The sequence below is a fragment of the Syngnathoides biaculeatus genome, chromosome 22 (assembly GCF_019802595.1).
Source record: "Syngnathoides biaculeatus isolate LvHL_M chromosome 22, ASM1980259v1, whole genome shotgun sequence".
NCBI classification, from domain to species: Eukaryota; Metazoa; Chordata; class Actinopteri; order Syngnathiformes; family Syngnathidae; genus Syngnathoides; species Syngnathoides biaculeatus.
This window is the reverse complement of record NC_084661.1, coordinates 12,658,915-12,683,890: the sequence shown is the minus strand read 5'-3', so window position 1 is coordinate 12,683,890 and position 24,976 is coordinate 12,658,915. Positions and strand designations below refer to the sequence as shown.

The 24,976-nt window shown below is 41.5% G+C and overlaps 1 protein-coding gene across 3 annotated transcripts in view; it reads left to right on the top strand.

The window, feature by feature from the left end:
* skap1 (src kinase associated phosphoprotein 1) overlaps positions 1-24,976 on the top strand; it is a 42,248-nt gene that overhangs the window by 1,787 nt on the left and 15,485 nt on the right. For all 3 annotated transcript variants that reach the window (XM_061809476.1, XM_061809478.1, XM_061809477.1), the window contains exons 2-11: positions 577-682; positions 1,107-1,132; positions 1,541-1,657; positions 18,331-18,411; positions 18,887-18,970; positions 19,042-19,166; positions 19,367-19,430; positions 21,033-21,233; positions 24,178-24,231; positions 24,315-24,418. In XM_061809476.1, coding sequence (XP_061665460.1) covers positions 577-682; positions 1,107-1,132; positions 1,541-1,657; positions 18,331-18,411; positions 18,887-18,970; positions 19,042-19,166; positions 19,367-19,430; positions 21,033-21,233; positions 24,178-24,231; positions 24,315-24,418 — 962 coding nt within the window. The remainder of the gene's footprint in view (positions 1-576; positions 683-1,106; positions 1,133-1,540; positions 1,658-18,330; positions 18,412-18,886; positions 18,971-19,041; positions 19,167-19,366; positions 19,431-21,032; positions 21,234-24,177; positions 24,232-24,314; positions 24,419-24,976) is intronic.

Sequence of the window (24,976 nt, the reverse complement as noted above, 5' to 3'; positions counted from 1 at the left end):
CTTAATTGGGAAAAAAAGGATTATTAAAATAATTTGTTTTAGCCCTACTCACTACACATTTAAAGAGCACAATAGTGAACTCACTGTACAGTATAAGGCAGACTATGGTGACAAGGGAGTGTTCCCGAACAAAATCGTACACAACCAGGCTAAAGCAGCAGGGCTTGGAATATACATTTGCATGTGTCGAGATAAGAGTGAGTGTGTGAAGGAAACAAAATCAGATTAGCGATGTGGGCCAACCTGTTTGCTCGCAGCGTCACAGAAATGGACCGGACACTTCTGCATTGCTTTTGCAGTCCAGTTTAAGGTGCCTCAGGGAACAATCCATTGAAATTGTCAATCAATGCTACTGTCTTAATGGTAATTAAATAAAATAGATATTATAGATGCTTTTAACTGTTATTAGCATCTGGCGCCATCATGTATCAAAAGGGTCTCGTTCCAAATATGAACAGTAAGCACCATTTTCTCATTTTCCTAATGGATATGAGGTCTATTGAGTACTGTGGTTGGTCTCTTGCTACTTTTTGAAAAAAATATTTAAGAGCTTCTATTGTGTTGCTCTGTGCTCAGACTGCGAGCTGTTTGTGTCAGAGATCCTTCAGGATGAGCAGCTGAGTGAAAATGCAGCAGAGACCCGCAAAATCTTACTGAATAATTTCAGGGTCGTGCATATGAGGTAAGAGTTGACATCATTGTTAAGCTTTTTTTCCCCCCGTTTTTTCTTTTTGAAAGGACCATTTAAGTGGGACAGTGTAATTTCATGGCCCAATTATCTAATGTTTGTTGCTAATACTGAACAAGAAGTCTTAATTGGTGCTGTAATTGCCTTAAACACAGTTTGCTCCATTCAGATGAACTCATTGGGTCTAATGGCTTGTCGCTTATTGCTGTTATCAGTTTTTTAAAGGTCTTGGGCGAGAACCCTTTTCTTATCATTTACTTTTAATTTGATTCAATTTGTGGACGCGATAGTGACAGAATCTTGTGGCGAGAAAAGTCTGTAAAGAACTCGACGAGAAGTGCTTGCACCGGTGCAGAGAAAACTGCTGGTTTTGCGGCGAGTTAGGAACCTGACTCAAGATGTTTCTTCTCTTTCGCAGAAACCCTCAGGAATTCCCCTTCCGCTGTAAGTATCTTTCCCTGCATCGCCTTCACACCGTCGGCAACAATGTGGCCTGGCGGTGTGAATGTTTATGTTTGCCTCACTGGGACGAGAAGATCAGATAGTGACTGCCAGTGGTGGGAAGTAAAAATGTTATGAACATTTCATTACATTACAGTTTTTAAGACTGCTAGCAATTTTTGAAGGGTAGACTCAAGTCTCTGGCCAAAGCCATACTTAGAAAAAGGGGGCGGAATAACAAATGTTTTTTTGTTAACATGTTATGAAAATGAAATTGAAGCGTTATGGGTTCTACTTTTCCCTGTCTTTTTTTTTTTTTTTTTTTTTTTCCTCCTCAAAAGTATCTGTCCTTCGACATACTGAGTACATTGTGCTTTTGCCGACTCCACTCTCACATGCTGCTCCTTTCAGCTGACTCGAGAGAGGAAGACGGTTCCGACGACAACCGTAGCTCCAGTCAGGGTCGCTCCGCCCAGTCTGACGACGCCTCGCTGGCTTCCGACAACCAGGAGGACGGAGCGGCTGAGTGTAAGTGCCTGCGCTCTCGCTCTGTACGTGGCTGCGTGTTGTTGATGGAGCGTAGCAATTAAAGGGAGAGTTATTGTTTGTTTCCTCTGAGAAAGCTGCCTGGCTGCACTTTTAACACCCTCTCAGATGGCCTCTTCACTCCACAGGAAGCACACATTGTTGTCCTAATTTGAGAAAACAGATCGCCATACCTCTGTGACATCACTGACTCCTCCCTCCAATGCCCCCCTCTCTCAATCATTGGCCAGCGAGCAGGTGGGCTTCTGCCGCTTCCTCACAAGGCCTTGATCGGTGAGCGAGAGCGCCCCCCGGTGGTTTTTTTTTTTGCATGCTCTTTCGGCGGCCCACACAGGCAGGAGGCTGTGTAGCTCCGGGCTAATGCCGTGATTAATTGAGCCCCGGCCCCTCTATTCTTTCACAAGCGGGTTTGAAATACAACACTGTACCTGAGGGGCCATGTGTGTCCTGTCCCTCTCTCGCTTGATCAATCTTTCCCTCCATCTTTCTCCCTCCCTCCTCTTCAGAATTTTTGTATTCCCGACTCGCTGCGCCAGCTAATCGCCCTTGACATGCCGCAGGTGGGCATTATTGACTCGGGTGCCTCTGCTGCCCAATTCTTTATTTATTTATTTATTTTGGAGCACATGTAGACGATTCCGTGCGTGGAGGGGAAAAAATGTTTACGGTGGTTTTAGCGCGCTTCTCATTAATGCCAGCTGGTTGTCGTCAGATATGGCTACGTGAACTCTTGCGTCTCTGCGATGCGGGGAAAGTGCAGCAGAGGATCCTAGCATATGGCGATCATAGTAATAATTTTTTTTTTTAACATTTCATATAAAATAGGCAGTGTAGGTAACGAGTGGTAGTTCAAAGCTTTAGTCTTCACGTTCTGCGGCTTCCTCCCACATTCCGAAATCATGCATATTGGGTTCACTTGAAACTAAATTGTTCATAAGTGATGTGAGAAAGAATGGATGTTTGTCGAAATGTGGCCTGTGGTGGGAGGGATCTGCATCGTAGCCAAAGTCCGAAGAGATTGGGTGCAGCTCACTCATGACCTCAAAGAAGACAAGTGCTATTAAAAACAGATGGATTGATGTCGCTATGCAACAATTAAGCAATAATGCACAAATAATCAATTATCAAATTAATCAAAAATTTTGCCAAGTGTTTAAATACCTTTTCTGTCCTAGATCTAAATCTTCAAATTGTTATTCAAAGTGCCACCATTAAATATTCTCAGATTTTGGTAGTCCTTCATGAAATCAAAATAAGACATTTGTAAACATCTGCTTTTACTTTGCAAAATAATGATCAAGATTTTTGCCTGATTTCTGCCATGTTACAGACCAAACCAGTCACTGAATGATAATTTAGGTTTTGGTGCATTTGTTTGTACTTTAAATTAGTTTTACAATAAAATCATAGAAATAATTTTTGAAAATCTGAGTCTGAAGAGAATCCAAGGATTAAGCAAGTATTAAAATGATTGATAGTTGTAGCGTTAAAGGGATGGATTTCCTTTCAAATGGTCCTGAAGGGAGTGACCGAGCCGGGCCCTTTTCCTGAACACTTTGTTGATGTTCCTTTTGGCAGAAATTACAGCCTCAAGTCATTTTAATTATGAAGCTAAGTTGGCACACCTACCTTCGTTTTGGCCAGTTTCACTCGACATTTGAAGGAAGATGACATCAAAGTGCAGCAGGTTCATTTTTCAGCGTCCCATAAAAGAATAATGATTTGTTTTTTCCCCCCTCAAAATTCTAACATGCAGAACATTTTTCAACATTTTTTGCAGCTTTATTAAAAACAAAAAAAGCAAATGAATTACACTCACGTGTGCATTTTCAGGCTTTAAACAATACAGCAATAGTAGGATGCTAGAACCTTGGGATGGCTATCCTTGAGCCGTTTCACCCATTCCTCTGAGCACCTTTCAAGCTCGATCAGCTTGGATGGCGGTTGTTGATGCACAGCCCTTTTCCAGATCTCACTGTAGTTGTGTTTCTCAAGCCCTGCCCAGTGTGCATGTCGGTTGTCAGTGTTAAATGTGATCAATAGCCAATTAGCTCTCTGGTGTGCAATTTGGCCTGATTCAAACAACATCAGATAGTTGGACTTGAAACGTAAACATTTTAGCGCGGCATTAACAAGCGCAACCTTTTGCTTCCTGGAGAGGAGCCTCCGGCGCTGTACTCGTCTTTCTCGTGATGGTGTTAGCGTAGTGAATGGCTTGTGTCCTCAGCCAAAGGGCATGTGGAGTTCAAAGTTCAACCTGTGTTCACTGGGCGCACTTTCTTGCGGGGAAAAAAAAAACACTTAATGAAAATCAGTGACATCATACGTCAGGCGGTCCTCATTTAAATTCCCTCAGGATGCATTCGATTCAACTAGAAGTGGTCTTGGTCATATCTTTGGATGGAATGATTTACTCATTCTCTACTACCTACAACTATTACAAATTTTTATATTGTGGACTATATACTTTTCTCTTCAGTCGAATTACGTCATAGCTGTCGCATCATTAAAATGTACTGGCCCAGTGCCAGCCTGTTTACCTTATGTAATAAATTATATCAAACATAAAAATAAGAATTACATTTTGATCATATTTTACGAAATAAATACAGAGGACTTAATCTCCAGCCATGATAAGGTGTGGGTTTCTGTGCTCTAGTTATGTATTCGTACATGAATTGATTATTATTCAGTTTCTGGTGTGGTCCATAACATTTCAGAAAATATGCACAAAAACAAAATGTTGATTATTGTCTAATAAAGCAAAAGCAGATGAGGGATACTGAAATCTGAGAAAATTAACCGTAGAGAGCCTGAAAATCTGAGGATGTGGATAATTTTAAGTTAAACAGTTGTCAAACGATTCGTCGATTATCAAAATAGTTGTGTTTTATTTGATAGGTCAAATCATGGATTGATTGTTGCACTTTTACTTTTTTAGGGTGTGTCATGGTTGACTTTTTCAATATGGATTGTGGGATACATTTGTGACCACAGCATAGGGTATAACATATACGAATTACACATTCCGACTGCACTCAAAATGGCGAACTCACGAAACTGATCGCAAATGACTGTCAACGCAGCCTTTTTGTGTATTTCGTCGATCATTTTATCGTATTTTGCGAGTGGCACGAGGGCGAGGATGCATCATCCCCGGTAATCGGCGGTCTGTCGTTTCTAACCGGAGAGTGAGCGAGTGCCAAGTTGACGGCTGCATTTCCGTCACCTCGGTTTGATGAGATGCGGCGGCCCCGTTGTCTTCGATGAAGCGGCTGACACCAGATTTGTAATGGCTGACAGGAACAGATGGGGGTTCCATTGTTAGGCCTGCTGTCTGCATGCTAATGTGAACTGCGTTTCACCCGCTGACCGCACCGGTGACCCCTCAGCACGCCTGCGTCCTCGCCGCGGCCTCGTCTCACGTCGACCGTGCCCTCCACCTCGCGCTCGGCTATTTGGGGCTCATGCACCGTGCACTATTTTTCACCCCCCACCATCACACATATACACACACCTCTCCTTTTTGCATGCATTGCATTCCTACACATCTAAATACATAAACACAGAGGCACAATGTTTTGTCCTCTGACACGCACACAGGGTACATATACATGGCAACAATCTAGTACAGTGGTGAGAAAATGTTTGATTTTTAAAAAGGACTCTGGGGTCACCTCGTACGTAGACAGTTAAAAAAAAAAAAAAAAACAATGATAAAATGTGTATTTGAAATAGAAAAAACAGCCTTACTTACTCAAATGATTAAATTCTCATGCATTTTTTTGTTTTAAATTTTTTTTTTACTTTCTTAAAATTGAACAACAATCAATGTAGCATTTTCATTCTACTGTTTTTATCTAAAATAAATTATTCAACCTTTATTTAATTTGGTAAATGCAGAGTAAAAAATTAGTAGATTCATTTTATTGAATCAATCTGACAAAATTATTACCGTACTATAATATACAAATAGCAGGATTCTTGATATCCAATTTTATTTATTGAACCAATAACATGCATGTATTTGGAAAATCGTTTATTTTACTTATTATTATTATTATTTATTTTATTGCGCTTAATCACTGCATGAGAAGCCTGTGGACCTGTTCTAAAAAGAACTCCCCAGCGACAGGACATAGAGGAATATGGAAGTGATTGTTTGAAAATTAAATATTTGCAGAGATTCTTAGAAATTGTCTTGTATATTGGTATTTTCGTTTCCTACTTTAATTGTTGATTATTATAGTGAGAAATCATTTACATGATCATTGTCTTAACGTAGATGAATATACTTAATTTTGGTTGAATGTTCATATTTCAAAAGTGTGTATCAAACTCGTAGTCCTTGACATCAATCAGAACCAAAAAGTTTCAGAAATGTTGACAACCACTGCAGTAAATTAATCAACCAATATTTGAAACAAATGAATAAAATAATTAACGACTCCATTTTGAACAACAATTTCAAGAAAAAAAGGCTTAATTAGCACAACAAACTTAGTCACATTCTTTAATATAAATGGAATTTTACTTAAATGATTGAAAAATAATAAACGTTAAATTATTATGTTGCACCGACAATGTAATTCTGTTGTGGAAATACAATACATTGACCTCGGAAGCATATGTCCTTCAATTTCACCCACAAAACCATTTACAGCACTCGGAAAAGGTAACAATTATTTTTTATTTTCAACACACCAATTTTTTTCCACCAATTTTCAGGCTCCAAAACAACATATTGTTTTTCTTATTTGTCAAATTGGTGCTTGTTGCCCTCTCCCGTGTTAGCATTAGCACTAGCGGTGAGCTGAGCGCTGCTCAGATCTGCATCGTGCTCGTGTCTTAACTAAACCTGGCTTGTCTTAAAAATACAGCCATGTTGTTTTGTTTACTTTCAGTAAGGCGCTTAGAAGTCATTATTTGGCGACTGACTACAGTGCAGGCAGGTGTGCTTGAAGCCTATTTAAGGAATGCCAGAATTTCCTCCAGCAATTACAGCATTGCCAAAGGACTTCAGCAAAGCAGCATTATAACTAGTGTGAAGTGATGTCTCATGGCTTGCTCATTTGAATAGGAGCAGCCAATCTGCAGTAACAACATTATTACACTGAGCCGGCAAATGGAATATTAAATCTAAAGGCTGTCAGTTTGGAACGGCGGTACGAGGGCTAGCGCATTTAAAAGCAAAATGTTCCCCATCAGCAACCCTCTCACTGCCCGCTGGCTCCAGGCGGCGCGACTCGCTAAGTTTAAGGCACGGAGAACTTTGAAAGAGTGTGAGATTACGTTTGACTGATATGACCCCGCCCCCCAACCCCCACTCAGCCCCCGGGTGGTTGCGCTATGTTAGATGCATGTTTGGCCTGTAATCTTTTCAAGAGAAGTTTCTACTTTCTTCTGTTGTTTCTCTTCTGCTTCACCTCTCAGGATACAGATATGAACTCTTCGGCCTATGTAACCATAGAGATAGAGTGTAGATGTGCCCTAAATCATACGTAGACATTGGTGGACTTTATAGTGATTGAAGATTCCGCCTTCATTGATCAGAGACGAAGCAAACATTTAACACTCAAAAGACAGATTTTGTATAATTAAGTCCGAACAGTTAATTTTTAGTATTGAGTGGTCTGTTCCCCAAATATATTATTGTGCTTGGAAATTCTGGATGCACATAATCACCAAAACAACATATTGATGGCGTCAGGGAGAACCCTTCCATTTTACAAACAATCACTTTTAATGAAAACGAAAATACAACATGTTTGTCTAAGCCATTATTATTGCATCATAAAAAAAAAAGATTTTTCAATACTTTAGATCAGTCATTGTAAAACCAAGAGACCCATGTGATTTGTTGGGGGAAAAAAAATAAATGTAATAAATTTGGACTTACGCAGTGATATGTAATTTTTTCACAGATGGTTGTGAATGTTTTCTCTTTTATATGTTCAGTACACTCACAGATTATTTTATGTGACTGATTTACCACATCCAGTACTAAAAGTACAAAAGTACTCCCATACTTAATTAAAATCTATCACAAAAAAACTAATTTGCACACAAACACACTTTGTTTGTTCAATTACTACAAAATGGGAAAGAGTTGAAAAAAAATACGTCTTAGCTGTTGTTGTTTAAGACCTAGCTAGCATTAGCTCGACTTTTACGCGATTAAAACATCTTCCCAAAGCGTTTCTAACATTGTAAAGTTGAAATCAGTAGCAAAAAAATTGCTAATAATGACTGCAGTTATTACGCTGGCACAAGACAGAACATATTTTCCATGATTGGCCCTTGTCAATATTTCTTCAATAAGGCCATGGATGGGGATTGTATTGTTGCTTTGAATCCGTTGCTGTTGTTAATGGTCCCTAATTGACATTCCTTCAGGATATAAAGTGGATACAAGGATATAAAATCTCAGTCGGGCTTTCATGATCTCAACCGTGAATAACTTTAGTACGGTAACGAGCCGATTGACGATAGCGTAGAAAGTGTTGTCAGAAAAAAAAGATTTGAATAAAAAACAGACAACAAGAAACAAGTTTTTGTATTTCGTTACTTGGGACCACATCACTTAATATGGCGGACACACTGCGGTATCGTAGAAAGTAGCTAACCCGCTCAGTGCCATGTCTGTGCGTGTATATCTGAGCACCTTCTCAACTTTTGAACTTAAGTCAACCTCTGAGATGCCTGCGTCCAGTTTCGGCTTCCGCTGTGAGAAGTTTGCGACTTGATCACAGCTCTGGTGACGGTGGCGTACGGCGGCGGCTCATTTGCGATGGAGGCGACAAGTATGTTAATGACCTCCACGCCGGCTCGTTCCCCTCGCTCTCCCCTTTTCCCAGCGAGGCGCAGGCAGGCGGGCGGCCATTACGAGCCGGCGACAAGCGCTTTGCATCGCTGCGACTGTTCGCCGTGAGGGTTCAAAAGTTCATCCCGTTCCCCCGAGGGCTACTGTGGTGCTGCTGCTGCAGATGCTGATAGTCTCTTCCACACACCCCCTCCCATCTCTTCTCTCTCTCTCTCGCTCTCTCATCATCTCTCCTTCGCTCTCTCTCTGTTTACACATTTACACTATTAATCTTGTCCTCTCTCTTTTTCTCTCTCTTTCTCACACGCACACACACACACACACATTCACATTGACTGGCAAGACGGGAGCAGTTTGAAAGGGGGATTTGGACGTATTTAACCAAAGGGTATCCATCACTCTCATCTCGGGCTCCCCCCCCACAACCGCTGTGCAGTGGTTGCATCCTCATTGTTTGTCTCACGCAGCCCCGGTTCTCGTTTGCTTTGTTTTATTGTCGCGTTCGTTCTAATTACAGCCGGCGCCTGCCTCTGGTGCGGCGCCACGCTCACACGGTGTTCGGTGGGTGGGAAAAAAAAAAAAAAAAAGGAAAGCGGCAGAGGGAAATTGTGCTGCAGTCCATCTGTAAGGCGGCGCGCGGGCAGAATGCAAAGTGGGAAGTCCTAATCTCCCCCAGAGCTGTCAATGTCACAGACAAATAGCAAAACTATCAGATGCGGCGGGTTCATGCAGAGGTTAGCGTTCCCAGGTACCCTCCCGCGCGCTCTCTCCTCCTTTCTCTGCTGCCTTGCTAATGAGAATTTGATTTTGCCCTCCACTGGAATCCATTTCTGGAGATGAATGAAGTTGCTATGCCAAACCCAGGTGGCCTCACTGATTTCTTAGGGAAATAAATGGAGATGGGAGATCTGTGCCGGCCTGCTCGCGCACACACTTTACTGACTCCGAAAGCCTCTGGGATCCTTGTGTTTAATTGTTGCTCTAATGAGCACTTTAGGCTCATTAACATGCCCTTGTGGACGTATTGGAGGATGTTGACGACGTATTCCTCTCAGCGCCGTCGGCCCGAGTCAGCGCCGCGTGTCCGAGCCAAGTGGGCCAGCGTGGCTGTGCCTTTGTTTTCCTTACTCACGTGTTTTTGACACAAAGTAAATGGAGAGGGATTAGAAAAATTCTTTTCGCACGCTGAACTGTCTTGTTTAAGCTTGTAACTGGAAATATGTTTATTTGAACAAAGGTGCTTATTTTTTTTATCCTTAAGACATTTTTTTTATCAAGACCCAACTCACTTCAAATAGCTTTTGCTCAAGAAATGTCAGATCCCGTGAATACAGTTTAATGTATTTATTATTTTTAGAATTCTTTTAAAATGTATTTTTTTTATATAATCATGAGGCTTCATGATTTTAACGGTTTATGGTGCAAAAATAACATTCAAGCATAACTACAATTAATGAGGGGGGAACTCCTTAAATGATTGAAAGAGACATTTCAAAGGAATAGATTTGTCATTTTCATGAAATGTATTCCATTCATATCTTGATTCTTCAATGACAATGACAATAATTTTGTGTGTGTGAATTACGCTGCAATTATGATTTATGCAATAATTTGTTTGAATCAGTAAGAGTATTTTCTTTTTTTCGAACATTAATAATACAAATAATTACCTTTTAACCTGAAGTTGGAAAGTGCAATTTAAATTTTTTTACAATTCTTATATTAATACCAGATATGTTTGAATTGGACAAAAAAAAGTAATCTTAACTAAAGAAGAACAGAAACAATGCTGAAATTAATGAACATAGTTTTTTCACAAGGGATACATTCATTGATATAAATTGATTAGATATATTTATTTATGAATTGAAACCATCTGGAAAATTCAGATATTGATGCTGTATGCCACTATCACATCTTTCAAATTTTTGGCCAACCATTTTGAACAAACATTAACATTAAAAGACTCTGAGGGAATATGAAAACAACATTCACAATTTAATGGAATATTACAAATTCAAAATTATTCTTTTCTTGTCATCTGGAAATAATAAATTAAAATCTCACCATTTTAATACAAGCAAGATTGTATTTATTTTTTGCCAGGTCTCTTAGTAGTTTTAGAAAAACCTTTGTTTAACATATCTGTCTGTCAGTGTAAGTAATAATACTTGTTTAAAAAAAAATGACTATAAGATTGCTCAAGAACACTAATGGGAAAATATGTTCTGAGTATGAGTGCCATTTTTGTGGAAATAAAAGCAAGTAGAAATTGCAATAACCATACATTTAGCGTGTTGATTTTTCCCAAAGTGTTTTAACCTCGAGGCTGGCTTTGACGGCGTTGTGTCCCGTTTTTATCGCCCATCCGCCGTCTCTCCTGTGGGCCCCGAATGCCTCCGTTGTTAGTATTTATATTCCTTTTTTCCCCGTGCTGTCCAAGCAGTTGAAAAGCGTCCCCTGCGATTAGAGGATCATTGTATCTGCACTTAAGCATTTGAATGGTGGTAGTAAATCTACAAAAGGGAAATTCAGGGTCACCGTCGTTGCCGCTTATGGCCGCCCAGGGGAAAGCCCGTGTCACATAGTAAATTTAGCCCCTTAGTGCGCTTCACGTGTGCAGTGTGCGTGTTGGAAGTGTCATCCACAGTTATTCCATTGCCGAAATGAAGGACTTCTGTTCTTTCAAGTTGCGTGAAAGTATAAAGCCCCAGACATGACACGGGAAAATAAAATTAAATTGTGGCCACAATACAATTTCACACGGACAAAATGCCAAATTTTATTGTAGCCATAAAACGGCTATAAAGTGCAAAATCCAAATTTGTGACCTCAAAATGATAAATTGCAGCCAAAGCACACTAATCTTTTGTTACAATGTTCAGAATACTGAATTGTGGACACAAAATACTAAATTGGGGGCATAAAATACAAAATTTGGGCCACATTATACTAATTTGTGGCCAGAAAATAGGTGGAGTGTTAGCACAAAATTTGTGGTTTCAATATCATTCCAATTAATATCTTGGATGTCTGGCTAAGCAAATGTCATCTACTTTGCTATTTAAGAGAAGGTGTGCTTCATTTGTGTACCCTTAAAACAGTTAATTGGTAATTTAGTACAGCGATGCACGATGTATTGCTTGGGCGTCGTCATTTTGATGCGCACACGAGCAGTAGTCACATCGAAATGTCCTCTGCGATAGGAAGCGAAGGAATTCGGGTACCCAACATGCACTGCATACATCATGTCACTAAATACAATCGTACTGTAAATACTTTGACAGCAAAACGTTCTCTGAAAAAGAAGCAAAATGTTCTTCGTGTGTACATTTTGTGAATACAAATTAGCATTTCGTGCACAAATTATACACTTTTTTTGGTGAAAGATTTGCATATTTTGTGCGTGTTCGATCATTTTCTGCAGTATGTTATTCTCTTCATATTGAGTTTATATTTTATTGAGGCCCCAAATTATTCTCATTTTTTTGTCCCCCAATTATAATTTTGCGCGCATGCTATATGTCTTTTGGTTTCAAGATGTCATTCCCCTCCTCATGTCATGTCTGGGGCTCTGTATAAAAGTGTTATGATGACCAAAAAAAAAAAAAACTTGCTGCGTTCAAAACTGGAACAGGAAGGAATTGCCCTATCACTTCTGCTTTGTGTTTGGGCCGCAACGGGTTTTTTTTTTACCTGCAGAGATCTGTAAATTCATCTGATTGACATGCCCGATCAAAAAGACCATCATAAATTTCCGGCGCCATTAAAGCTGATTAGATGACGACGCAGGCATCTCCCGGGCATGGACGTAATGCACCGCATGTTTTGTGTGCATTAGGAGCTTCTAAACACGCTCTCTGTATCGACGACTCCAGTTCTAATCAAATCAGGCCAAGGGAGGAGGCAAAGGGAGGACGCGGTGCCCTTAACCTCACTGCCTGTCGGTCTGCGTCCTCACTGCAGGGACGCATCGCAAAGGCCTCCCTTCCGTAATGAGGAAAAATGCGTCAATTTGGCCCGGGCCCGTGCGCAGATTGAGCGCCGGGCGGGTGAAGGTGCACCCAGTGAATCCTTTTTCCTAATCAAGGACGCCATCGGAAAGGCTCTGCGGTCGCTCGCTCCCTGGAATCAGCGGCATTCCTCCCCGCCGCCCCCTCAGGGCTGGGCTGCCGCTCTCTGCCTTCTGTTTCACCTCATCAGCAGGGTTCACGCGGGGGTCAGGTCCCGCAACCCCCTCCCCGTAACGCTGCATTCAATGCAATACCTCTCGCATCCAAGGACTAAGCACAGCAGAGAGGAAACATAATGTCTGACAACTTGATGCCTACCTGCGCTTTGTCACCTCCCGCGCTCATCCCACTAAGTGCATCAAGCTCACTCACACAATACTTGCCAAATCCCTTCTTTTCATTAGATCCCAACATCGTCGCCAATTTTTTGGACATGTGCCACATAAAATTTATAGCCAAATTTTGGACTCGGTCTGACAGTTTCCCATTTTCCATAAAATCACACCATTGATTATGAAGGCTGTACGATACTCCAAAGTTAAGATTAGATTTTTATCTCAATTTCTGACCCATATTTATCCACCCATCCATTTTCTTTGCTGCTTATCCTCACAAAGGTTGCGGAGAGTGCTGGAGCCTATCTCAGCTGTCAACGGGCAGGAGGCAGGGTGCACCCTGAACTTGTTTCCAGCCAATCGCAGGGCACATGGAGACAAACAGCCGCACTCAAAATCACACCTAAGGGCAATTTAGTGTCCTATTAATGTTGCATGTTTTGGAATGTGGGAGGAAACCGGTGTGCCCTGAGAAAACCCACGCAGGCACGGGGAGAACATGCAAACTCCACGCAAGGAGGTCCGGGGGTTGAACCCAGTACCTCAGACCTGTGAGGCCAACGCTTTCCAGGTTTATTCACCGTGCTGCCTGATTCAGACTAATTTAATATTATATTAATTGGGGAAAAAACGTATCTTTCAATAACAAACATTTCTAATTCACCCCAAACTTTTTAACGTTAGCATGTACATAATAGTTGATAAATCAGTGGCACACAATTTAAAAGCGATAAATTCAAGGCAAAACAAACAAATAATAAAGTCCAATACAAGTCAAATAAGTGACCCAAAAAGGTTAAAAGGTAGCTTCGGAATTTTTTTTCCCTAGCATATTATTTAATCCACATCAACATAAAGAACAACGGCAACTTTGAATTTCAATGTTTGGCTTCCTGCGGATGCAGCGAAACAGCCTTTCCGATGCATGACCCCCTGCTGTGTGAACCACTACGCTCACACCACAGCATCCTCATCCCATCCCACATCAACCCATCTGACTCTCTGCTGCACTGGCGCGTCGTGGCGGGCATCAACGGTGCATTATGGCCTCCGTTAGATCTAATGTGCCGTATTAGCTGTGCCGGCCAAGCATTTCCTTCCATTCCTGATTGACTTTGAGCGCGACTGGAGTGGATTTTAATGAGGGAAGACATTAAGTCCCTCTGCCGCCGCTGCCGTCCGTCCGTCATCCATCAGCCTTCAGTCTTCTGAGCTCGTAACGTCACGCTGCGACGGTGTGAGTAACCAAATGAGAGATGTGCCAAACAGCTGGCCGGCCCTATACATTGTTGTCTAGACTCTGGTCGATGCTATCTGTTTGCCTATCTGTCTTTGCGTCTATCCACCTCTGTTTGTCATCTATAACTATAGTGGTATTTCTATATATTAATATCATTAACTTTATACAACGCGTGACTTGTGATAGAAGTTTTATTCATGTATGTAATGTTTTTGCTAATGATAGTGGAAATCTATAATGTGCTTCGTGAAGACAAACAAATTGCAAATAAATTGTAAAGAATTGAAAACCTTTTTGTCACATTTTTTTTTGCTGCAATTCAATGCATGTTGTGCTGCTCGTAATGCGTGTGCCTTCAGCACCTGGGAGCAGTACGGTACAATACAGACATTTGAGAGACACGCACAAAAAAGGATTTCTTAACTATTTAAGCGGTGATAATGTTCGTCATTTTTCTCAAAGGATGAAGTCTGTACGCCTGTGAGTATTCATATATTGTCTGTTTACATATGTTGCACCACATTTTCTGTTCAAATATCCTTTTAACGCTGCAACACGGATACTATTTGTGAGCCCCTTTCTGGCAAAGTTTGGTAGCATTAGGGTAAACAGACTTCAATGTGTAATTCTTTGTTTTATGTTTAGTTTGACAGTTCAGAAGAATTTTGAAGAATTGTTCTATGAAACCATGGCTTGTCATGAAGTGAGTTCAATTCACTACCACCCAAAATCCCTTCAAAGGTAAAAAATAATGTCAGAACCTTGACTTGTATCTTAAAAAAAACCTCTTCAATTGGGTCACTCATATCTCAAGTCACCAACGTATCTCTCTACCTGTATAGCTCTAGGTACCCTTCTCCCTTTATCGGTCAACATGAAGGGCAGGTTTCCCTTCATTTCTGCTGTTTGTGAGGCCTTTTGTTACGACTCCCCGTCACCTCCATTTAGAAAATACATGACGCATCCGCCCGCTTGACTCTCTGGCTAATTGCGCTACGCTAAATAGTTTATGTGGGAAAGATCGATACATTCCCATCAAATTAATGTCAATAGCGGAGCTGTGGATGGTGCTAATTAAAACTCAAAACGGGATGAAAATGAAGTCGTGCTATTGGCCTGAATAATTGATTGGAGATTTATGATTTTTATGAAAGAGTGCAGACGTCTGCTCACAGATTTTGATGAGGCCTTAATAACATGCATTAGACGGGGGAGATGGGTAAAATATGGCCCGCGGGCCAAATATGGCCTCCTCTTTAATTCCATCCCCCCGAACATTTATTCTATCGAGAGTCCTGTCATATTTGAATCTGTTGTATTCCATCCATCTATTTTATGAGCCGCTTATCCTCACGAGGGTGGCGGGAGTGCTGGAGCCAATCCCAGCTGTCATCAGGCAAGAGTCACACTCACAGTCACACCTCGGAGCAATTTCGAGTCTCCAATTAATATGTTTTTGGGATGTGGAAGGAAAATGGAGTGCCCGGAGAAACCTCACGCAGGCACGGGTAGAACATGCAAACTCCACACAGGCGGGGCCGGGGTCGAACCCTTAGGAGGAGCAGGGTGACTGGGTGCCATCTTACACAGAGAACATCAAATATGCTGTTAGATGAGAATAGGTGAGTTTTTCAGCAAGGAGATTTTGTTCTACAGAAAAGGTTAGTCTGGTATTTTGCGAATGGGGAATAGGCAAAAGGTTTACTGTACAAATTAAAGCTCTTTTATTGTGAATGGCCGTTGGACACGCTGCCCCCTTGTGGAGTAATGTAGAACAATCCCAATTTCTTCAGGTGCCACGAGGTCAGGTGACTAAGGACTCGGGAGTGTACTTTGCACGTTAATGTGTGATGTTTATTGACTCAAGCATGTTGCACCTACTCCGACATTAGCCGAGCTCGACCTCTCGAGACGAATGAAGAGCGAAGAAGCAGACTGATGAGGGGATTAGAGGGCGGGCTGGCGGCGGATAGATGAGGTGGGGGGTTTGCGTAATGGCCGCCGTTTGTTATGATGGACTGAATTGGGTTCTTTGACAAAGCCGCCCCTCCTTGCACCTCTGTATTTATAGTGTCCGCACTCGGTTCATCCACAAAGGCGGTATAGTGATATGTTAACGCATGTATGACGCGATCATCCGTCAGAATCTTACACTCGGAATGCGGGAGATGACTTGGAGACTGCCATGCGAGAACGTTTCCTCTGCTCTTCATGCAGGCACACATCACACATTACTTCCTGTTAATCCAGGTTTTTATGGCCTCTTTTGAGGCGGAGGTGGTATGTTGCTGACCATTTGCCGACGTGTGTATGCTATGCTTTGGCGGTGTATTTTATCATTCAGATAGTGGACATTATTTGGATTATATTGTCATTTGGTTGAACATTTTGATACATAAACATGCAATGTTTGCGTCTCTTTTATCTTGCGTGCCAGTTTAACGTTACTCTAAAACTGGGTGTGACAGATGAAGTGTTTGAAGCAAGCAAGCTTTGATTGGGAGAACTGTTTGTTGAATTGCACGCAGCATGTTCACAAAGTCGGGTCTAAGGCTCATTTAAGATCCAATTTTCTGAAACGTCAGATGTGCTTTGTTACAAAACAGACAATATTTGAAAATCCGCAAAATGCATTAAGAAAGAAAATCCACATTCCACAATCCTTCGTCTTGTTTATCCGCGGCGCTTTTCTTCTTCAAAGACTTGAAGAGCGACTTCCAACTGATTTTGATACAGTGTCGTGCCGGCAACGTGCTGTAACACCACAATTCCGGTTAAAAATGACACCGCCCAGCTAACAATTTCCACGGCCCGTAATTTGATGGAGGCCCCCACCTCAACATTTTTCTCTATAGGAAAGCCCTGTGTTAAACCTTGCCTGGCTTCTTGCTGAGCGAAGGAACACCGGGTGACAGATGATTTTGGAGGAGGCTGAACTTTGTTTTTAGACACGAGGAAACGACACATCACAACGTGACCCCTGAGGCCCACCTTGGGTCAGTTTCACCATTTTTCCACCTAAATGGCTGAAGGCTAAAAAAAGACACCGCCACAGCTTCAATGCTAATGTGAACAAATGGCATTTTTGGCAATTAGTCATGAATGTAAAGATCACGTCGAAAATGTGACTTTGTAAATCAAACTGGTTGTGTTGTTGGTGCAGTGTGGGCAGATGTATGGCTGCAGAGTTAAGAAGTACTGTAAATGTATTGATTCCACTTCCCCAAAGGCTCGGAGCCATGTATTTCATCTGTAGTGTGGAGGAGTACATCCCCACGAGGACTGGCCTCAGGAATAAAGATCATCCTGAAAAAAAAAAACATTGCTGAAACTATCACAATATTGCATCAAATCTGCAGGCAGCAATAAATGGGGCAGTTTTTTCCTTGAAATAATCATCAAAGCTCATTGTCATGAGCGAGAATGAACCACCCCCAAGAGGGGTGTGGCCTTGCCACCGCTTTGGGCGGTCTCATCTCTGACACCTGTCAATGGTCACAGCTATTTCGCATGAGGCGCTGTGATTAGACCAAGTATTTCAGATGGAGTTTTGTCACTGGCATTTGCCAGTCCGTTGCCTTGTGTTAGGGAGTTGCATTCACTTGCCTGTGGGACTCTCCGCTCTATGTGTAAGTTAGAGTAACCCTAGTCAAAGCGATTCTGTGCTCTTTTGTTTGATCCTGTCCTGTTGAGTTGTTAGTTTGTCCCATAGTCATCGGACCTTGCTGCATGTCTTTTGGATCCCGCCTAGCCTAGCGTTTCTGTACCTCCGCCTTGTCGGACTGCTACACCTTTGAATAAAACTACGCCTAACATCATGCCCTCGTCTCGGAGTCCTGCATTTGGATCCAGCTCCGCACCGTTGGTCCATCACACTCATATTAGATGGCATAGGCAAAAAAGCCGGTCGGACAAAAATTCGATGAAGTTCAGTTTTTCCTGCGTCCTGATATGATCGTGATATGATAGTAATTTATTCGGGTTTGATGTTATATGGCGAATCCTAAACTTGATTGCCGTCAGAATAATAATAATAATAATAAGTTCCGCATTTTATGGCGACACATCAAACTTTGATGGTCTTGTGGGTATATACAATAAAGAACAATAAAGAGGAATTCTAATACAACCTGTGCATCGCCCTGTTACTCAAGCTCTAATGATTTTAAGGGTTATAAAAGAAAAGTCCCTTGCAACTCTTATCACTAAATTGATCATATTTGACGTTTTCTGCATGTTTTCAGATTTTGAGGACATCCCACTCACTGCAGCTCAGGACCTCGGCAACATCCTGAAGCAAGGCTACTTGGAAAAGAAACGACGAGGTATGAATAACAGACTGCTATTATGGCAGCAGAAGTGAGGGACTCGAATCACATATCTGGACACAAGCCCCCAAATTTTAGAACTTGAGACTTGCTTGATTAAGACATACTGTATGATAGACTTGACGACTTCAAAATATTTTGGCTGCTTGATCATGGAGAGTTGAGGATCTGGACATTTTTTTTTTTAAATACAAGAACAGTTTTTCCAATACAACAGCAAAGTTTTGTACCCTCTCTCTGGTTATTTTATATTGTAATGGATATTTATTGGAATACGCATTCATACTGAACAAGGTTTGAAAGGGGGCAAAATCACAAAAATGATAGACATGGCAGGACAGGGGCCATGAGCCAGGCAGCGTTAGCATGAATGCCAATTTGACTGACTGTGTTTGTGACTTAGACGCTTACCTGTGGCGGTTACGATTTCCTAACAGGAATTTTAAAATGTGTGGTGCACCTCTCTCTGTAGATCACAGCTTCTTTGGCTCAGAGTGGCAGAAGAGATGGTGCGTCCTCAATAATTCCATCTTCTTCTACTATGGCAGTGACAAAGGTTGTTTGGCAAACACGAGCCTCACATGAACAAAACTGTTTGGCGTCTTTCAACGTTGTCTTCCCCGGCAGATAAACAACAGAAAGGCTCGTTTTACATCAATGACTACAGTGTTCAGCTCAACAAAAACCTGAGGAAAGACTCCAAAAAGAATGCCTGCTTTGAGCTGTTTGCTCCCGGACAGAGGACTTTCCAGGTCGGTAATCCATCAGAAATTATTCTCACATAAGAAATTGAACGCAAGGCCCAAAAGATCTTTGTACTTGTGAACGCATTGACTGTTTACAGACTCTTTGACTCAATGTGACTGAAACTGCAGATTGAAGTGGTAGTTCAGTTTCAGAGGGGGAATATTTGGGTGTAATTATCTCCATGAATTGCGCCTTTTCCTTCCAGTTCACTGCCGGCAGTCCTCAGGAGGCTCGAGAATGGGTGAACTGCATCAGTTTTGTGCTGCGAGGTAAGCACTTTTATGAACGCACAATTGTGCTATTTGGTGCGTCTCTGTTTTAGATTAAAGAATTTGTTGCACAGGAAGATTTTTTTCATTTTTTTAATAGATTTTTTTTTTTTGCTTCCGTAGCTCAAAGCGTATCCATCCTGATGTTCACTTATTTCACAAACAACTTGGCTAAAGACAGAGGGGCCAGTTTTTAAAAGCACAGTCGGTGATAGTGACTTGTATGACCCTCAATCGGCTATTTTTGAAAGAAAAGACTTGAGTGTCTAAATCCCCCTAGAAAACAGATAACATGAGCGTAATCTTATTGAGATTGTTTTGCATTTGACAAGGATGGATTGTCAAAAACAGGACTGGGAAAAACAAGAAGAAAGCCTGTTTTATATCTTATTTGATGTCTGGAGAAATAAAGCACATTGCAGAAGGGATAAAGAAACAAAGAGCAAAACGAGGTAGTCATATTTGATGTCAGTGTCATCCTTTTTATGGAAACAAAGGGGAGAAATTGATGGGAATTGGATTTTCATAAAAAAATTAAGTTTTAACTTTCAAATCATCTCACGCATGCACACGTGCACACTCACACCCGTAATCAAAACACAAAAATGAAACAATGGCACATAACTTGCATGTCATTCTGTCTTTTGTACATTATGTAGAAGCCCCCCACCCCCACCTTGTTTCCCTCCTACTGAATTCCAGCTTACAGGAAATTGATTTGTAGCTGTTCTGGTTATCCTCCCATGACATTGATTTCTGCCCGGACCTGATGCCTCGTGTTGCAGCGGCCCCCGTCGCCTACAATGAGGCCGCTCGTCCATCTGGAGCAAGCGGGGGGCCGCCGTGCCCTCCTATATGCTAAAACTGGCTTGAGACGGGCTGGGCCCGGCCGCTTGCGGGAAGTAACGGACACTTAGCAGTTTGTCTTACTTCCTTTTTTTTTTCCTTCTTTTTTTTTTGGTGGGAGGATGACAAAAAGCAGCCTGATGATGGATGGGTCTCCTCAACGCGGAAGGCTGCACTCCATCTTCAGCAGTTTTTTTTTTTTTGGATCATATAAGACCGAATATTTCTAGTTGTAGAACCATAACCATGTGTTTGGTACCAATGGAAACGTGTTTAGTATCTGGACACATTTTAAGTAACCATACAAACATTAAAACCATATTTTTAGTATCCATAAATCCATATTAGAGCCACATTTTTAGTATCCATTGAACCACGTGAGAACTGCATTTTTGGTAACTCTAGATGTATATTAAAGCAATATTCTTTTTGCCTATAAAACCATATGAAAACCACTTTTTTAATACCGATGATGGAACCATATTACAGTTGTCCGTAGAACTGTTAAAAACATGTTTTTTTGTTTCGACCCGAACCACAGAACTGTTTTACTGCTGACTCGGCACTGAAAAAACCCCAGCAACGTGTCTGTTTGTTTTTCAGTTCTTATTACGGTACTTTTTTCTTTTAAGATTAGGAGATAAGGGAAGTGCTTCACAGATCTGTGTTTGCAATGACAGAGTAATCAAAGCAAGATGGAGCCTGAAATCCAACCACAGGCTCTTTTTCTGAATGTTCTTCTATTATCTCTCACAGATCTTAGCTCCAGCACCATTCCTTTCGACGAGGACGAGGAGGAGGATGAAGGCGACGATGGTGACGAGACAACCTATGACGACATCGAACGGCCCTCAGCCCTGCCCAGGCCTGCGGCTGCCGTCGCCACCCGGGCCTCTGACGGTAGCGTGGGAAGGCAGGGAGAAGGCAGTGAGGAGGACGTTTATGAGATTCTGCCAGGTATGGAGTCCCAACTCAAAAGTTGCCCTTTGTAGGCTGCACACACGCACGGATGGATGGATGAGTGGTTGCTACATCTCCCTAGGCAGGAAACTCTTTTTAACCAACTAAAATTCTGAAAAAAAAAATCTTCCTCGAAAGGCATGACAATGGAGAATATGTAGGAAGGGGGAATCGCATGTGTGAACTGACAATCAAGTGGATTTTGAAATCCCTGTATCCTGTCGTTTTTTTACCTAAAAAGCAGTGTGTGTGTGTGTGTGTGTGTGTGTGTGTGTGTGTGTGTGTGTGTGTGTGTGTGTGTGTGTGTGTGGATTAAAGGCTGGAAAAACAGAATGTTGTTGCCATTGGAAATATGTTTGTGTGTTTATATGTGCGACCTGCGATTGTCTACGTATCGCCCAAAGTCCAACTCACCCGCGACCACAACAAGGACAAGCAGCACAGAAAATGCAGGGATAAATGAACGGACACTTCCATTTTGTTATAGCACATTCAGTTAGCTGATGTTGCTAAGCAACAAATAGTCTCCCATTTTGATCCTCAAAGTCGAGTTTTCGATCAAGTTGCCTAGCAACAGAATTTTAGTCGAAGTAATGAAGGCCAGCCTGGGATCTTAAAATAGTGTTGGAGCTTTTCATGTCTTGTCTGGGATAAATTTGGGAGATTTGATGAAGAACGTTCCTGGGAGTCCGCGGCCAGGGCGCACACGCCCATGTGTCCAGGAGAAATAGGACAAAAGGCGTGATCTGATCTTCTCAGGGCCATCGTCCATCACTGCGCCTATTAAATAAGATACATCAAGATTCAGTTTCACTCAGTGAGTACATTACCTTTGCCAAAATCGGTGCTGAGAGGCTGATCAGTCTTGCGTGTGTCACGCCGCCGGTCAAAGCCATCTGGGAGGAGGCACAGGGTTTGACCACAGATGGCGGATCGAATGACGGCCTCTTTCGTTCACATTCTCACCCCGACACTTATCAATCACCGCGCGCCGCACTTTGGTCTCTTGCAGCCTGCACCCGCTCATTACTTTCTCTTCAATTTGTATTTATGGCTGTTTTCATGTGGCACGATCGCAGAGTAATGAAGGAGGTTGGGCCTTGTAACTCAAGAGTTTACCTTCACAACAACCACACATTGTCCTCAATTGTTGGCATCGTCTTCGTTCATGAACCGTTAGAACCAAGTCAGAACCAAATATTTACTGCATGTAAAACTATAGTTTTAGTACCCATAAAACCATATTTATACTACCTATAGAAACTTTTATTTTTATTGTTTTATGTGTATCATGTAAATTTTTATGACACATGTAGACATATTGGAATCATATTTTTAATACCCATAGTCCATCTTTTGATACTCGTAGGGCCATATTAAAACCATATTTTTGTATCTGTAGAATGATGTTACAACACATTATGTTCCCATAGGACGGTGTTCAAACCATATTTTTATACTTGTAGGATCATATTAGAAATGCATGTTTAGAACCGGGAAAACCTTATTTTAGGACCTATAGAACCATGTTAGGAACACTTTTATTGAAAGAAAATTATTATTAATGATAAAACAATGTTATAACTGTATTTTGATACCTGTTGAACAGTATTTGAACAATATATTTTAGTACCTAAAGTACCATGTTAGAATTATATTCGTAATGGCTGTGAACTATATCGGAACCACATTTTTACCATTTGCAGAAGCATACCCAAACCATATTTTTTTCGTAGCTAGTAGCATTATAACTACTTTATATTGGAAACATATTTTTTTGTAACAGTAGAACCATGTAGGAACCTCAATTCTAGTACCCATGCAACCAAATTTTAAACACTGTGAAATCATATTTGCAGTGCATATGGAACCATATGAGTCATGGTCTGTTTGGAGCAGTCTGGCAAAATCACACTGCTGACTCAGCACTAAAAAACCTTCCCCTCCCCAACCCCAAAAAAAAAAATAAAAATCAAACGTGTTGAGCAGAAGGACTTGTCAGCCATTGGCATTGTGTGACAATGTGGAGTTTGTGTGTGTGCGTGCGGCCTCCTTTTCCTGGAAGCATGGATGCAGCTTGCTGGCAGCAGTATAGTGTTGCTTGGCCCTGGCCTGGCTGTCATCGTCCTAGTGTTGATGATGGATGTCCAGGACCAGCGACGGTATCAATGTATCCTGGCTCAGCCCGCGGGGTCCGCCACAACCCTCGTGCCTCCCAGACCAATGAGGCACAACGACTACCTCCTTTTCGTATTGATTGTCACGTGGGAGGGCAGTCTTCTGTGAGAATGACAAGAATCGTGTTGTGCTAAGCATTCATATGACTCTCTCATTAACTCCAGATCCATTTTATTATTATTTTTTTTTAACGGCCGTTTTATAGTCTGCTTCATTTGGCTGCACATCAGCAAATGTTAGCATTGAGCTGGATCACTGTGTGCTCCGTTTTAATGCCAAAGTCAAATGCTGGCATTTGATGCAAACTGTCAGTACTCTTGTTTTGTTTGCTATTTCACATTTGAAATGCCAAATTTGAATATACACAAATATGTATTCCAAAGTGAATTTAAGAGTGTCTTCAAAATGATCCATAAATGCTATTGATCATTTATATTTCCCTAAAATAGATATCGGTGCTTATGTTCGTTTGTCTATTGTAGCACTGTGGTATAGGACCGTTATTATTATTTTTTTTTAGATTGTTGGATTCTGTAGCTGTCGGTGAGCATATGTATCAATGTATTTGGCTTAAAACCATCTGACCTTTATCATCTCCATATTTATTTCTGGAGTACATTTTAAAACAACAGGTTGACCAAAGTGCTCCACAAATTATTTAAAACACATACAGGACACAAAACTAACATTCCACAAGGTAAAACAATATACTATAGTAATAATAGTAAGTGCTCTTCTTTTTTTTTCTTTTTTTTTTACTTAGATGAGGATTTTCCAGATCCACCAGCCGAGGTCTTAGAGACATCCAGCAAAGTCGGTGAGAATGTCACTTATTTAAATAATTCATCAGTTAAGTCGGAAAAAAATTAAGAACAGTTTCTAATTTTGTGTCCTGGGCAGTGTCTGATTATACCAACTACTATCAGGCCGTGTGGGACTGCCAAGGAGACGCACCGGATGAGCTGTCCTTCTTCAGAGGAGACCTCATTTTCATCCTCAGCAAGGTCTGTGTGGACACACTTGTGTATGTGTGTTTTATTTGAGGGGTTGCACGAAAGCATTCAACTCATGTCTTCATTGTTAGTAGTCAAAATCTCCATTGGAAAGCAGTGAAATTTGCTGCTGAACAGTGGGAATATTTGCTTTTAGAGACCAGTAAATTCCCCGTTTGGGGGAGGTGGAAGTCTCTGTTGCAGTATTGACATTACATGTTAGTCCAGTTAAATCCCCCATTAGAGACCAGTAAAGTTCCCAATGTGGACTGAGCAACATGACTGAACTGGAAAATCGCTCCCCAAAAAAAATGTTTTTTTCGGCAACTCACACCCCCAAACCTCACGCACTAATGCCGATTTACTGCAATGGAAAAACTGTGACCCCTGGTGTTTTTATCTTGAAATTTTTTGAGGCGACGTTATGTACTACACTGTCCTGTATTATTAATTACAAACAACATGGTGGGCATGTCAAAGAAGAAGTGAATTCCCCCAGGTGTTGTAGATATACTGTAATAACACATAGAGGAAACGGGTGAGACATCAAGTGGAGAGCGTGGGATTTGG